At 42.8% G+C, this 13281-nt stretch overlaps 1 protein-coding gene and 1 non-coding gene across 2 annotated transcripts; both read right to left on the bottom strand.

Annotated features, from left to right (window-relative positions):
* Positions 1-3328: 3328 nt before the first annotated feature.
* Positions 3329-3400, bottom strand: trnah-gug (transfer RNA histidin (anticodon GUG)). The gene has a single exon. It is a non-coding gene; the product is annotated as a tRNA-His (tRNA).
* An 8068-nt stretch (positions 3401-11468) lies between these two features.
* Positions 11469-12958, bottom strand: LOC128529028 (regakine-1-like). The gene is made up of 3 exons (XM_053502331.1): positions 12805-12958; positions 11928-12039; positions 11469-11781 (listed from the first exon to the last, which is right to left on the bottom strand). Exons 1-3 carry the CDS (start codon positions 12926-12928, stop codon positions 11676-11678), a joined length of 342 nt encoding a protein of 113 aa, XP_053358306.1. The 5' UTR covers positions 12929-12958; the 3' UTR covers positions 11469-11675.
* Positions 12959-13281: the final 323 nt, after the last annotated feature.

Genomic DNA, 13281 nt, shown 5'->3' with positions numbered 1-13281 from the left:
CGATGATGTCATGTATTAAAGGCATCGGATAAGCATCTGGTTTGGTTTTACTGTTCAGTATTCTAAAATCCACGCAAAAACGATAAGGCCCATTGGTTTTGGTACTAATACAACAGGGGAGAACCATGGCGAACAAAAAGGTTCAATGATGTGGTCCTTCAGCATTTGGTCGACTTGATCTTCTATGATTTGTTTCTTTAAAGAAACTCTATATGCTCTTGATCTGAATGGGGTGTCGTCTGATAAGTTGATTGTCTTGCCTAGGATGCTGGAGGTGGTGCGGGGTTGTCATGCTTTCCGTGGTTCCATCATTGTGTAGTAGAAGATCATATGTTATAGGTAAGGTGAGATACATGTTAGTTGTAGCGAGGAGGTTAGTGCGGTTCCTGACAGCAGTAAAAGGAAAAGGGTATTGTTGGGGAGCTATAAAAGGATGATAGATGACACCATCTTTTGTTTTCATCCCGTATCTTCCCCGAGCAATTTCCAAGATGGCTCCCGTGGCTCTTAAGAAGTCCAGCCCCGTGATCAGAGGGAAAGCCAGGTGAGAGTTGCTCATGATGTACGTGTTCAACTTACATTCGGTCCCGTGCCAGTTGTAATGACTCAGGCTTTGTGTTTAAGCTTGATGTATTTTCCCATAAGCCATTACAAACTTCTGGGGAGAAGGAACGTCACACTTGACCTCCTGTTCACCGAGCTGCCGCTATAGATGTTTCCTAATAAGCGTGTAGGAGCTTCCTGTATCCACCACAGCATTTGATTTCTTTTCCTGCACAGTAATTGGAACCAGGAGCAGAGATGGAGCTGCAAGGGGTTGTGCGATGGAGAGTCCCGCTACGTGTTTCGAAAGAGCCCACTTACTTGCTTTCTTAGGGCTCTTCTCCTTACTGTGCTGAGACCCCACCTTCTGCCAGTATTCCTTGGTGCCCTTGCAGTCTTTCTCCACCATGGACCGTATCTTCACCAGCTGTTCAATGGTGTTCACAGTTCCACTTAGATATCCTGCCACTCTTGGGTTGATGTTATTCAAGTTTTGTCTTCATCTTCTGTCAAGTAATCATCAGGTAAGAATACAGCCATGAATGCCTGTTTAAAAGACTCCCAGTCCTTCAACTTGCCTTTCTCTGCTTTCCACTAGCTCAGAGAGGGTCCTCATAGAACTGTGCTGAGGGTTCCCAACAGCTCTGGGCTGGGCAGTGGTCTGATCTCCAGATAGTTTTTGCACTGCTCAATGAAGTTGAGCACATCTGCTGTCCTAGACGTGTCACTGGAAACTCCAAGCTGATGGGCGGTCAAGCATAAAAGGAAGAAGAAGAGGGTGAAACTGAGGAGGTGCGCAAATGCATCTTCTACATCATCCAGTACATTTCTAGCAAATAATAAAAAATCTAGTGATAGTGCAGTGATGAAAACAGGAGGTCCATAGAGGCAAAGGCCAAAGAACCCAGCAGGTTTCTGCCTGGTTTCGAACCGGGGACCTTTCGTGTCCGAGGCGATTGTGATAACCACTATACTACAGAAACCTCAGGTTGTTGGGCCGCTCGCTGCCACCTGGGGTGCGGGAAACAGGAACGTTGGCGATGAGATCCGCTCTCTCCCAAATCGGCTGCTTGACCACATTAATAAAATTACTAGGACAGCCTACTACCACATCCGAAACATTAACTGTCTCCATCCGGCCCCTTTCAATAAGGAGTGCTTCTATTTTGGTACACGCTCTTGTCACCACACGCATAGACTATTGCAATGCTCTTTTTTTTGGTCTTCTCCTCAAACACCTGCATAAGTTACAGTTAGTACAGAACTCAGCTGCTAGAATACTAACTAGAACTCCTACAATGGACCTGTTCTTCAACAGTTACACTGACTTCTTGTCCAACAGCGCATACATTATAAAATTCTGTTTTTTGTTTATAAGGCATTACATAACCTGGATCCGTCATATTTAACAGATCTTCTCCTAACTTATACTCCTTCTAGAAACCTAAGATCATCATCGTCTCTAAATCTGGTTCTTCCTCGTATGCGTTTGGCAACCATGGGATCTCGAGCTTTTAGCTACGCTGCCCCTTACCTGTGGAATCTACTACCTCTTGATATCCGTAATAGTAACTCTATTTCTGTTTTCAAAGCTCGTTTAAAAACAAATCTCTTCAGGCAGACATACTGTACTTTTAACACTGCATTGCTTGTATATTGTCCTTTATTATTATTATTATTATTATTTTTTTTTATTTATTTATTATTTTTTATGGTGTGTAAGGTGTTCCTTGGGTGTCAAAAAAGGCGCCTACAAATAAAATCTATTATTATTATTATTATTATTTATTTATGACGGTGAGATGGCTATTAGAGGACAGGTCAAAAGAAATGTTTCTGCCTGGTTTCAAACCATTGACCTTTTGCATGTTAGGCAAATGTGACAACCACTACACTACAGACACCACCTCAGGTGAGTTGGCCAGTCATCTGCACACGCGGTAAACAGCGCTCCCACACAAAGCATTTAATCCACATGAAGACTAATAAGAAAACGTTAATTCGGAGTTGCCTTGCATTTAGGGCACAATAAAGATCACAGCTAAACATGGGCTCATTTGTGCAGATACCTGACCTGTGGCGTTGGCGGTATAGTGGTGAGCATAGCTACCTTTCAAGCAGTTGACCTGGGTTTGATTCCTAGCCAACACATGCCCTTTTAAGTAGAATGTTCAGGTGTGCGTGATGTAAAAGTCCCATGACAGACAGCCCACGAAACAACAGGACGGAGAGTCCAGAAATTATTATCCTGCGCCAGATTTGGGTGTAACATGCAGACACCAGTGTACCCAACAGGGTATTGAATGTCTTTTCTTCAATTAGCAACCATGTCTAAATGTTGATTGATCTGAGATGAGCTCATATTTGCAGAGAATACTGTCTTCCAAGGTTTCTAAAGGTGTAAATGGCTATTTATATTCCAATCACATTCTAACTACCTGGCTGTTGCTATAGCAGGTGATTGTGCAGTGACGAGAACAGGAGGTCCATAGAGGGAAAGGCCGAAAACCTCAGCATGTTTCTGCCCGGTTTCAAACCGGGGACCTTTCGCATGTGAGGCGAAGGTGATAACTGCAGGGTCACACGAGGACAATTTTGGACCGGGCTAAAAGCATACTGAGCCAGCCAGGAGTCAAAGCTATTATTTTCTGTTTTGTAGTCCGACATGTTATCCATTGTGCCACGGGCGCAGCCTCCAAGTGACATTCTACATACATGTGCCTTCTCAGCAAACACGGGCCAGAGTAAAAAGGATTTGCAGTCAGGCGATAGTTGCACAACCAACTGCCGTGACCCGGATTTGAACCGGGGTTGCTGCGGCCACAACGCAGAGTACTAACCACTACACGATCACGGCGCACCAGACTCCTGGTAAAAGTGGCTCAGTCCTTTCAGCGAGAAGTCAGACGCTGCTGGAAGTACTGGCAAATTGATTCGCTTGCGTGCACTGGGAAAACTACAATTTCCATGTAGTCCTCAATGCATTTGCAACACTCCCAACTGGGCACTGGTCCTAATTACATGCAAAAGTCCACCAAAATTCGCACAATCACTTGCAACATGCTTCGTCCTTTGTGGGACAGATGACCCAAATATTACAATCCATGAATACTCTATATTTATAAGATGAGCTAATTGATTTCTCTAATATGTCTTCTTGGTTTCCCTCATTAAGAAGGAAAAATAATGAAAAGGAATGAAGTAAAAATCCCCTCTGGAATTCACGTCCACACACACAGAGGGAACGAAAAAGCCACAGATGGGGTCGTCTCGGCTGACAAACAAACTGCAATACAACCTTTAGTAAACAATACAAAATTGTTTGAATTTTCTTCTCATCGCCATCTGGGGTCTGTTCTTCGTACGTTGCTAACTCAGTTAGCTGGATTTGATTGTTGTGGATTTGTCCTGATCTTGGATTGTTTGGATTGATGCGCCCCTCTGCCATAGATTGCCCCCCCCCAAATAATCGCTATCAAGAACATAAATTATATTAGAACATAAATTTGGGGCCTCCAAGTGGTGCAGTGGTAAAGCGCTCACCCTATTATCTGGAGATTGCTGGTTAGAACCCCGGGTGATGCAGTTTTCCTTTTACAGCCGGAGGCACAGAGAGAGCTGATTGGCTCTCAGGGGGGAGGGATGAGAGGTACTTGCACTCCCACATTAATCACGGCTCTACAGCCAATCAGGGGCGTCTTTGAGCAAGCGGAAAGAGCAGCTAGCGCTTTTCTCAGAGTGTGTTACTCCGCCACTAAGGTGCGTGAGCAAGCAGTTCTAAAAAATGCGGTCGGCTGACGTCACGCGGTTCGGAGAAAACACGGGATAGTCTTCGCCCTCCCGACTGAGTGGTAGTAGTAGCCTTAATGTGGGAGTCCCCTAGTGACGGGGAGGAATTGGCCACAACTAAATTAGGGAGAAAATTGGAAACCCCTCCCCCCCTAAAAAAAAGAACATAAATTCATAAGTTTATTATCAACTATGATATTACTATTATAATAAAGGATAGGCATGAGACAGCCGTCAAGACCATTAATACAAATTCTTGTATGATGTTTATTTTGTAACACATTTATTTTTTAGGAGTTTCAAGTTAAGTTCAAGTAGGCTTTATTGTTACTTCAACCATTTACAGTTATACACAGTGAAACTAAACAACGTTCCTCCAGGATCAAGGTGCTACATGCTACATAAATTTACAACATAAATTAACAGAAAAACTAAACTAGCTAAGTGAGACTATCTACAGGTTTTACAGACAACATAAAGTGCACGTGCAAATGTGCAAAGGAGCAACAACAAAGTGACAGTGCGACAACCACGACATTACAGAACATAAAATATGGTGTTGAGGTAGTGGAGGAACAGTAAACATTCCTTAACACAGCAGCAAGAATTGAGGAATTAGTGCAAAAAGTAATAAATATTGTGCAAAAGAGATAAACAGTGAAGCATTTACAGATTGGTGTGTATGATAGTTTGGTAGTGTAGGTCAGTGTGTCTGCGCTTGTGTTGATTAGTCAGTCCAGTCTTAATGTTTTGAGGTAGTTAAGTTAAGCTGAGTGATAATGTTTGTGTGTGTGTGTGTGTGTATGTGTGTGTGTGTGTGTGTGTGTGTGTGTGTGTGTGTTTTATCAGTCCAGTCCCTTTTTGTTGAGAAGACGGATGGCTTGTGGAAAAAAGCTGTTGTACAGTCTGGATGTGTGTGCCCAAATGCTTCGGTACCTTTTTCCAGATGGCAGGAGTGTGAAGTGTGTGTGAAAGGGGTGTTCGATCAGCCACAAGGCTGGTGGCTTTGCGGATGCAGTATGTGGTGTAGGTGTCTTCAATAGAGGGGAGAGAGACCCCGATGATCTTCTCTGCTGTCCTCACTATCCGGTGTAGGGTCTTGCGGTCCGATATGGCACAGTTCCCAAACCAGACAGTGATGCACCCGCTCAGGATGCTCTCAATAGTCCTTCTATAAAAGGTGGTCAGGATCGGTGGTGGAAGCTGGGCCTTCCACAGTCTTCTCAGAAAGAAGAGACGCTGTTGGGCTTTCTTGTGTAGGGAGCTGGTGTTGAGGGACCATCTGAGGTCCTTCTCCAGGTGGACACCCAGGAATTTGGTGTCTTTGACGCTCTCCACAGAGGAGCCGTTGATGCTTAGCAGAGAATAGTCACCACGTGTCCTCCTGAAGTCAACTACCATCTTCTTTGTCTTGTCAACATTCAGAGACAGGTTGTTGTCGTTACACCAGTCCGTTAGCCTCTGCACTTCCTCTCTGTATGCTGACTTGTCGTTCTTGCTAATGAGACCCACCACAGTTGTGTCATCAGCGAACTTAATGATGTGATTAGAACTGTGTGTTGCTACACAGTCTTGACTCAGCAGTGTGAACAGCAGGGGACTGAGCACACAGACTTGTGGGGCCCCAGTGCTCAGTGTGGTGGTGCTGGAGGTGCAGTTCCCGATCCGTACTGACAGAGGCCTTCTGGTCAGAAAGTCCAGGATCCCGTTGCAGAGGGAGGTGTTCAGGCCCAACAGGCTCAGCTTCCCGATCAGTTGTTGGGGGATGATAGTGTTGAATGCTAAGCTGAAATCTATGTACAGCATTCAAACGTATGTGTCCTTCTTGTCCAAGTGTGTGAGGGCAAGATGGAGTGTAGTGGAGATGGTTTCATCCGTTGAGCGGTTAGGACAGTAAGCAAATTGCAGTGGGTCCATTGAGTAGGGCAGCAGGGTCTTGATGTGTCTCATGACGAGCCGCTCAAAGCACTTCATGATGGTGGGTGTAAGTGCAACGGGACGGTAGTCATTGAGACAGGACACATTAGACTTCTTGGGCATGGGGACGATGGTGGTGGCCTTGAAGCACGTGGGAACGATGGCGCTGCTCAGAGAGATGTTGAAGATGTCGGTAAGAACATCTGCCAGCTGTTCAGCACATTCTCTGAGCGCTCTGCCTGGGATGTTGTCTGGTTCAGCAGCTTTCTGTGGGTTGACTCTGCGTAGAGTTTTCCTCACATAAGCTGTAGTGAGACACAGCACCTGGTCGTTCAGAGGAGGAGTGGTTTTCCTTGCCTCCACGTTGTTCTGCCTGTCAAACCGAGTGTAGAAGTTGTTCAGCGCATCTGGGAGGGAGCCGGCATCAGGCAACGCCGAGGCTTTGAGGCCTGGTTCACGCAGCAAGCCGAGGTCGCGTAGCTTTTCCCGCAGCTCATCGAGGATGTCGTTACCCGGGTTATTTAGGTAAAAAAGTGTCTGGCTGTTGTATGTACGAACACCAGTCATGACGGTATCTATACACAGAGTAAAATAAACGCGCTACACACAGCGCGTAGCAACAACGTAGCACCATTTTGGCTCCGGAGCGGCCGATGAGTGCTACTGCCACGCCGCCATCTTGGATTTGGGTTTGTCATGTAATTGTAATCAGTGTTTCTACTGTCGATGCGTATCGCCTTTTAAACCAACGCATGAATGCACAATAATCCTGGACAACTTAATCCAGCTATACTAATCATCAACAACAGTGTGCTCGAAAAACCAAATTATCCAGATCGTAATTAGCACAATGTTCTCATCTTAGATGTGTTAATTCACCTTGGATGTGTCACGCGACATACTAAGAACGGACTCCTGGCCAATGAATCGTGCTAATGGCAACGGTTACGGAAAGCATTTTCAGATTCTGTTAGGGAATTCATCACATGCTGGCTGTCTGTCTGTTGCTAAATAAGAGGTTTGGTGAACATTTTGCTAGCTTTGAGCATTTGCCCGAAAACATCTCCTCTTTGGGACCGGCAAGTTGCTGTGTGGGAAAACCGAAAAAATATAGCCTGATAAATGTTTCAGTTCTTAGGAAAGGCATGTCAGCGTATCACTCGCCCTGAGGAAGCCCACTGTGCCAGTCGCCTACCTGCTTCTGCATAAAGGGAATTTGATAAATGAATGAGCCGCGAAAGCCAGGCTAATTTTAGCTAGGGAGAGCTGACAAAGCAACGTTCCCAAATCAAACCCGGCCCACCTAGGTGAAAACCAGGAATTCTGACCGCTAGACCATATGGGACGGGCAGGGATGGCAAACGCCACCCCGGGAGGGTTGCGTCCCTTAGGCAGAACATCGGAATTCTCTAGGTGAGCAGCTGCCAACGTTTTAAGTCGCGCTGGTAAGAATCTGAGTTCTGTTGTGGTCAACAAGTGGCTATGACAAGAACATTGCACATAATCAAAGAGAGCCACGCGAGCCTCATCACACACATAGACTCTTTGAGTCCGTGATCCATGAAGGGAGCCCATACCCCAGCGGAAATTCAGCTGCTGGATTGGGTGGCACAAGCACAATTTTGGACCAGGGTAAAAGCAAGCCGAGCCAGCCAGGAGTCTAACCTAGTGACATTCTACATACATGTGCTTTTTCAGCAAACACGGGCCAGAGGGTAACAGCCTTGCAGTCAGGCGATAGGTGCAAAGCCCGGATTCGAACCAGGGTTGCTGCAGCCACAATGCAGAGTACTAACCACTATATGATCATGGCACGCCAGACTCCCAGCAGAAGTGGTGCCAACCTTCAGGAAGGAAGGAAGGAAGATCAAGTCAGACGCTGATGGATGTACCGTGGGAAGTACTGGAAAATCGCTTCACCTGCATGCACTAACAAGCAGACACCCGTGCATAGACATTCACATTCTTAAATACTTAAATAATCATTTTTATTGCTATACAAATAAAATTTAATTGCATTACATTGAATTGACTGGCAGACCACAGGCAGTAAGGATGGGCAGACATGTCCCAGCCTCCCTCACTCTCAGCACTGCAGCCCCCCACCTGCTGTACCACCACCATCATCAAGTTTGCTGAGGACACTATCGTGGTGGACCTGATCTTTGACAATGACGAAACAAGGAGGAATCTGGAGAACTGGTGCCAGAGGACCAATCTTCTTCTAAATTTTAAAATGAGTTGATAGTGGACTTCAGTACAAAGCAGGAGAAAAACTGCCAGACTCCCCTCATTAACAAGAACCCAGTGGAGAGAGTGGACAGCTTCAGATACCTTGGTGTCCACATCGCGCAGGACCTGTCATGGTACATCCCGTCAATGGGCCGGCAGCGTCGCTACCACGTTAGATGCTTGAGAGACTTCAGACTGCCATCCAGGGTGTTAAGGTACTTTTACTCTTGCACCATAGCAAGCATCCATTTACATTTACATTTACCAGGTGGGAAGCATCACGCCCTGGTTCAGGTACAGCACCATGCAGGACAGACAAGCTCTTCTGAGGGTGGTAAGATCAGCCGAGCACACCATCCGCACAAAGCTTTTGACCAGCACTTAATCTACAGCAAGTGGTCCGAACCAAGGCCAGGGCCTCAGCCACTCCAACAATGGACAGTTTTTTTCTGCTGTGGTCAGGAAAGCGATTCCACTCCCTGGAGGCCAACACAGAGAAACTGAAAAGTTTCGTACCGCAGGCGACACGGTCTCCCAACCAAACCACCCCACAGGACTAAAAACATCCCTTTTTTGCACTCTGCACTTTTGCTCACACCCAACATTTAACATTAGAACATTGCATATTTCTCCATATTTTTCATATACTGTACATTGCCCATGTTTTTCATATTTGTACAGCCATTATATATATATATATATATATATATATATATATATATATATATTCATCCTCTTATTTTCTATACTGCTTATCCAGTGTACTGTCACAGAGGGCTTGGAACCTATGACAGGGAAAGTCTCAAGGCCAGGGTGCTAAGCTCATACGCTCACAGACTCAATCATACACTTTACTACAGCAGTTTCGAAACACCAAACATCCAACATTGTGGAAGAAAAAACAAAAAAAGATTATTCAGAGGCAGTACACAAAGAGTGGAGAAGACATGCAAACTCCAAGCAAACTGCAGACAGGAAGACACTGCCAGCACCAGAAACCTGTTAATCATCTCCGAGCATGACGTGAGGACAGCCTTCAAGTGAGGGAACACAAGGAAAGCAGCAAGACCAGACAGCACTCCGGTCTTATTCCTGTGCAGACCAGCTAGCACCTGTGTTCACAGAGATATTTAACCTCTCCATATCTCTGTCGGTGATCCCCACATGCTTCAACGAGTCCATCATTATTCCTGTCCCAAAGAAACCTCATCCTGCTTCTCTTAATGACTATCGACCTGTAGCCCTCAACTCAGTAGTGATCAAGTGCTTTGAGCGGCTAGTCAAGGACTTTATCATTTCTTCTCTACCAGACACACTTGACCCACTACAATTTGCTAGCCGTTCAAATCGTTCTACTGATGATGCCATCTCTCACCTCCTCCACACATCACTTACTCAATTGGACACTAGAAGGGGGAATTATGTTAAAATGCTCTTTATCGACTAAAGCTCGGCATTTAATATCATAATTCCCTCCACACTCACCAACAAGCTCGATCACCTAGGACTTAGCTCATCTCTGTGCCAGTGGATCTTTAATTTTCTAACTGGCAGACCACAGGCAGTAAAGATGAGCGGACATGTCTGAGCATCCATCGCTTTCAGCACTGCAGCCCCCCAGGGTTGTGTTCTGAGCTCTATGCTGTACTTTTTGTACACATATGACTGTGTGGCCACTACCAGCTCCTCCACCACCATCAGTTTGCTGACGACACCGTTGTGGTGGGCCTGATCTCTGACAACAACGAGACAGCCTACCTGAAGAAAATTAGGAATCTGGAGAAATGACAAAGGAGTTGATAGTGGACTTCAGCACTAAGCAGAAGAGGAACTACCAGACCCTTGTCATCAACGAGAGCCCAGTGGAGAGAGTGGACAGCTTCAAATACCTCGGTGTTTACATCACGCAGGACCTGTCATGGTCCTGTCACATCAACACCATGGTGAAAAGGGATCTGACAGCATTTCTATCACCTCAGACGCTTGAGAGACTTCAGACTGCCCTACAAGGTGCTTAGAAACTTTTACTCCTGCACCATAGAGAGCATCCTGATAGAAAACATCTCAACCTGGTTTCAGGAACAGCACCATGCAGAACAGACGAGCTCTAAGAGGGTGGCGCGATCAGCTGAGTGCACCATCCGCACCGAGCTCCCTGACCTTCACTCGATCCACAGCAAGCGGTGCTGGACCAAGGCCAGGAAGATTGTGAAGGACCTCAGCCACCCCAGCAATGGACTGTTCTCTTTGTTGAGGTAAGGAAAGCGATTCCACTCCCTGAAGACCAACACAGGGAGACTAAGGAGGAGCTTCTTCTCGCAGGCGATACGGTCTCTCAATCAGTACACCACACAATACTCTTATTGTTCTATATTTCTTCATATATTTTCTTATATTGTGTATTTTTGTACTGTACAGTTCTTTAATTTTAATTTTATATTTTATTTTGTTCTTTTTTAGTTAAATTTACCTTATGTTTTCTTTTTTATATTTATTTCCTATTTATAGTCTTTTATTTTAAGGTCACAAGCAGTTGTATAAGCATTTCACTGCATATCGTACTGTGTATGATTGTGTATGTGACAAATAAAATTTGAATTTGAATTTGAATTTCACATGGACTGGAGGCAAGATTTTAAACCACCTAAGCAGTTAATTTGATCCACATATATGACACAAATTTCCTTTCTGACAAAAACATCCCTATCTAATTTATGATTGGGATCAGCAAAGAGAGTACACAAACTACTGTAACTTTATGGCTGGGGATCCGTGTCCAAAGACAGGTATTTATTCCCCAATGTGTTAATGAGACTGATTCCATATGCATATGTACATGACAATTACTATCTATTTAGCAAAGGCTATGTTCCTTTATGAACAATTTATTATTTGTTTTAAATCTCATCTTTTATGGGTGAAATAATCATAATCATCAGCAGTTACTGATAATGTAGGTGTATATTTAAGTAAAATGAATTCCACCATTTATTGTTTAATATAGCTTTATTTGCATTTAAAAAATGCAATAATAAATGATAAATGTTAACAAAAGAATAAAGGAATGTTTCTGACTTATATAATAGGACACTTATTTTACCAAAAGATTATGTATAATGACAAGCTTTATCCCATTAAATCACTTCATGTAGATTGAAAAAAATCTGGTTAATGAGTTAACATCATGGCTGAGTTTAGGTTGAGGTTTCATACTGGCGCTGGTCAAGTAAATCAACGGCCCGCTGCACCCACTTAAAACCAGGGTCTACGCATACACGGCTGGAGTTCTGAGTGGTAAAACTGAAAAAAAAAAAAAAAAAGATCATTAAAGTTAATGTTAAGCCACAATAATGACCAAAATGAGTGTCGATTATTTTACTTTTTTTTTGAGAATCATTAAAAATAAGTTGTTTTATACTTTCAAGTGACAATTTTAAAATGCTTACATGATCCCACTTTTAGGACAGTCATTGCTGGTATTTTCGTAGGTTTTAATGAGCTTTATAGGGATTGGTTTCTTAAAGAACTTGAAGCAACAGTCCTCTGGTCCTTTTGCACCTGTTTAAAGAAAAATCAATCAATCTTAATATATATTCAAATTAATAAATAGATAGATAGATAGATAGATAGATAGATAGATAGATAGATAGATAGATATACTTTATTGATCCTGTAATATATATATTTTTTTAATTACAGCAGCTAGCAGCTACAGGTTACACAAATAGTAGTAGACGGTAAAAAAATAGAATGTACAGTAGTTAAGAAATTTTAACTTACATAAATAAATACAAAATTACTAAAATATTCCAGATGATGCTACATAGACAAAAAAGGGCAAACAAGCAATTTAAAAAGAAATAAAAGGACAAGTTTTTTAAATTACATCTAAAGTTAATAATAAATAAAAATGAATAAAAGAGCTACTTTAAGGCAGTAAATCTTAAATTGTGGAAAAAGTATTAATTCCTATACAGCTTTGTCACTGGTTGTGTTAAAAATAATAACAATAATGAGGAAAATATAGACCCTGTGTCATAGAGTAAATATTTAATCTACTTAACTATTTATTATGTGAATATAAGCATAATGTTATTTACATCGAACTAAAGGTTTATCACTAGATGTTTAAAAAAACGGAGAGTGATATATATTACGTTTATAGAATTATGTTATTATGTCAATAAATACTTAAACCTGCATATGCAAGTGATAATCACAAAATATCACCCAAAGCAATACATTCATATATATATATATATATATATATATATATATATATATATATATATATATAAAGCAAAAAAAAAAAAAAAAACTTACTCTGGGGCACTGCAAAGTGCTCAAGGCAAGTGAGAACCAGCAGAACCAGGAGAACATAACGCGACATCATGGCTGCTGATGCTGGTGATGATGCTGATGAAAAAGATATTGGTATAAAATGCATATATCAACGCACACTTGAGTTTATATAACCTGAGAGAAGGGGGAGACTGTGGTTAGGGGCAAGGGGAGTTATGGCGGTGACAAAATGTTCCACCTTCACTGAGAGAGGAAAAAAAAAGCAAAATCATCTGTGGTTTTCACCAAGGCAAAAAAAGAACAGAATGGTGTTTAACACTTTGAAGCCAAACTTATAAAACCATGATAAACACACATATAAATAAATGTCATCTGTGCAATATATAAATCTATAGCAACTAATTTGCTCTCATTTTAAACTTTACATAAAATGACACAATGTAACATTAAAATACAATCACACAGAGACAATACATTCAGAATGCAATTTATCCACAC

Source organism: Clarias gariepinus, chromosome 1, assembly GCF_024256425.1.
Source record: "Clarias gariepinus isolate MV-2021 ecotype Netherlands chromosome 1, CGAR_prim_01v2, whole genome shotgun sequence".
NCBI lineage: Eukaryota > Metazoa > Chordata > Actinopteri > Siluriformes > Clariidae > Clarias > Clarias gariepinus.
Note: the sequence above shows the minus strand (reverse complement) of the source record. Positions and strands in the feature narration are given on the sequence as shown.

Excerpts from the sequence above, each read along its gene's own strand:
- LOC128529028 (XM_053502331.1), bottom strand. The coding sequence starts at position 12,928 with ATGCATTTTATACCAATATCTTTTTCATCAGCATCATCACCAGCATCA. Across the intron at positions 12,040-12,804 it reads GCACTTTGCAGTGCCCCAGA|GTGCAAAAGGACCAGAGGAC; the intron begins GTAAGTTTTTTT and ends TTCTTTAAACAG. Across the intron at positions 11,782-11,927 it reads TGTCCTAAAAGTGGGATCAT|TTTTACCACTCAGAACTCCA; the intron begins GTAAGCATTTTA and ends TTTTTTTTTCAG.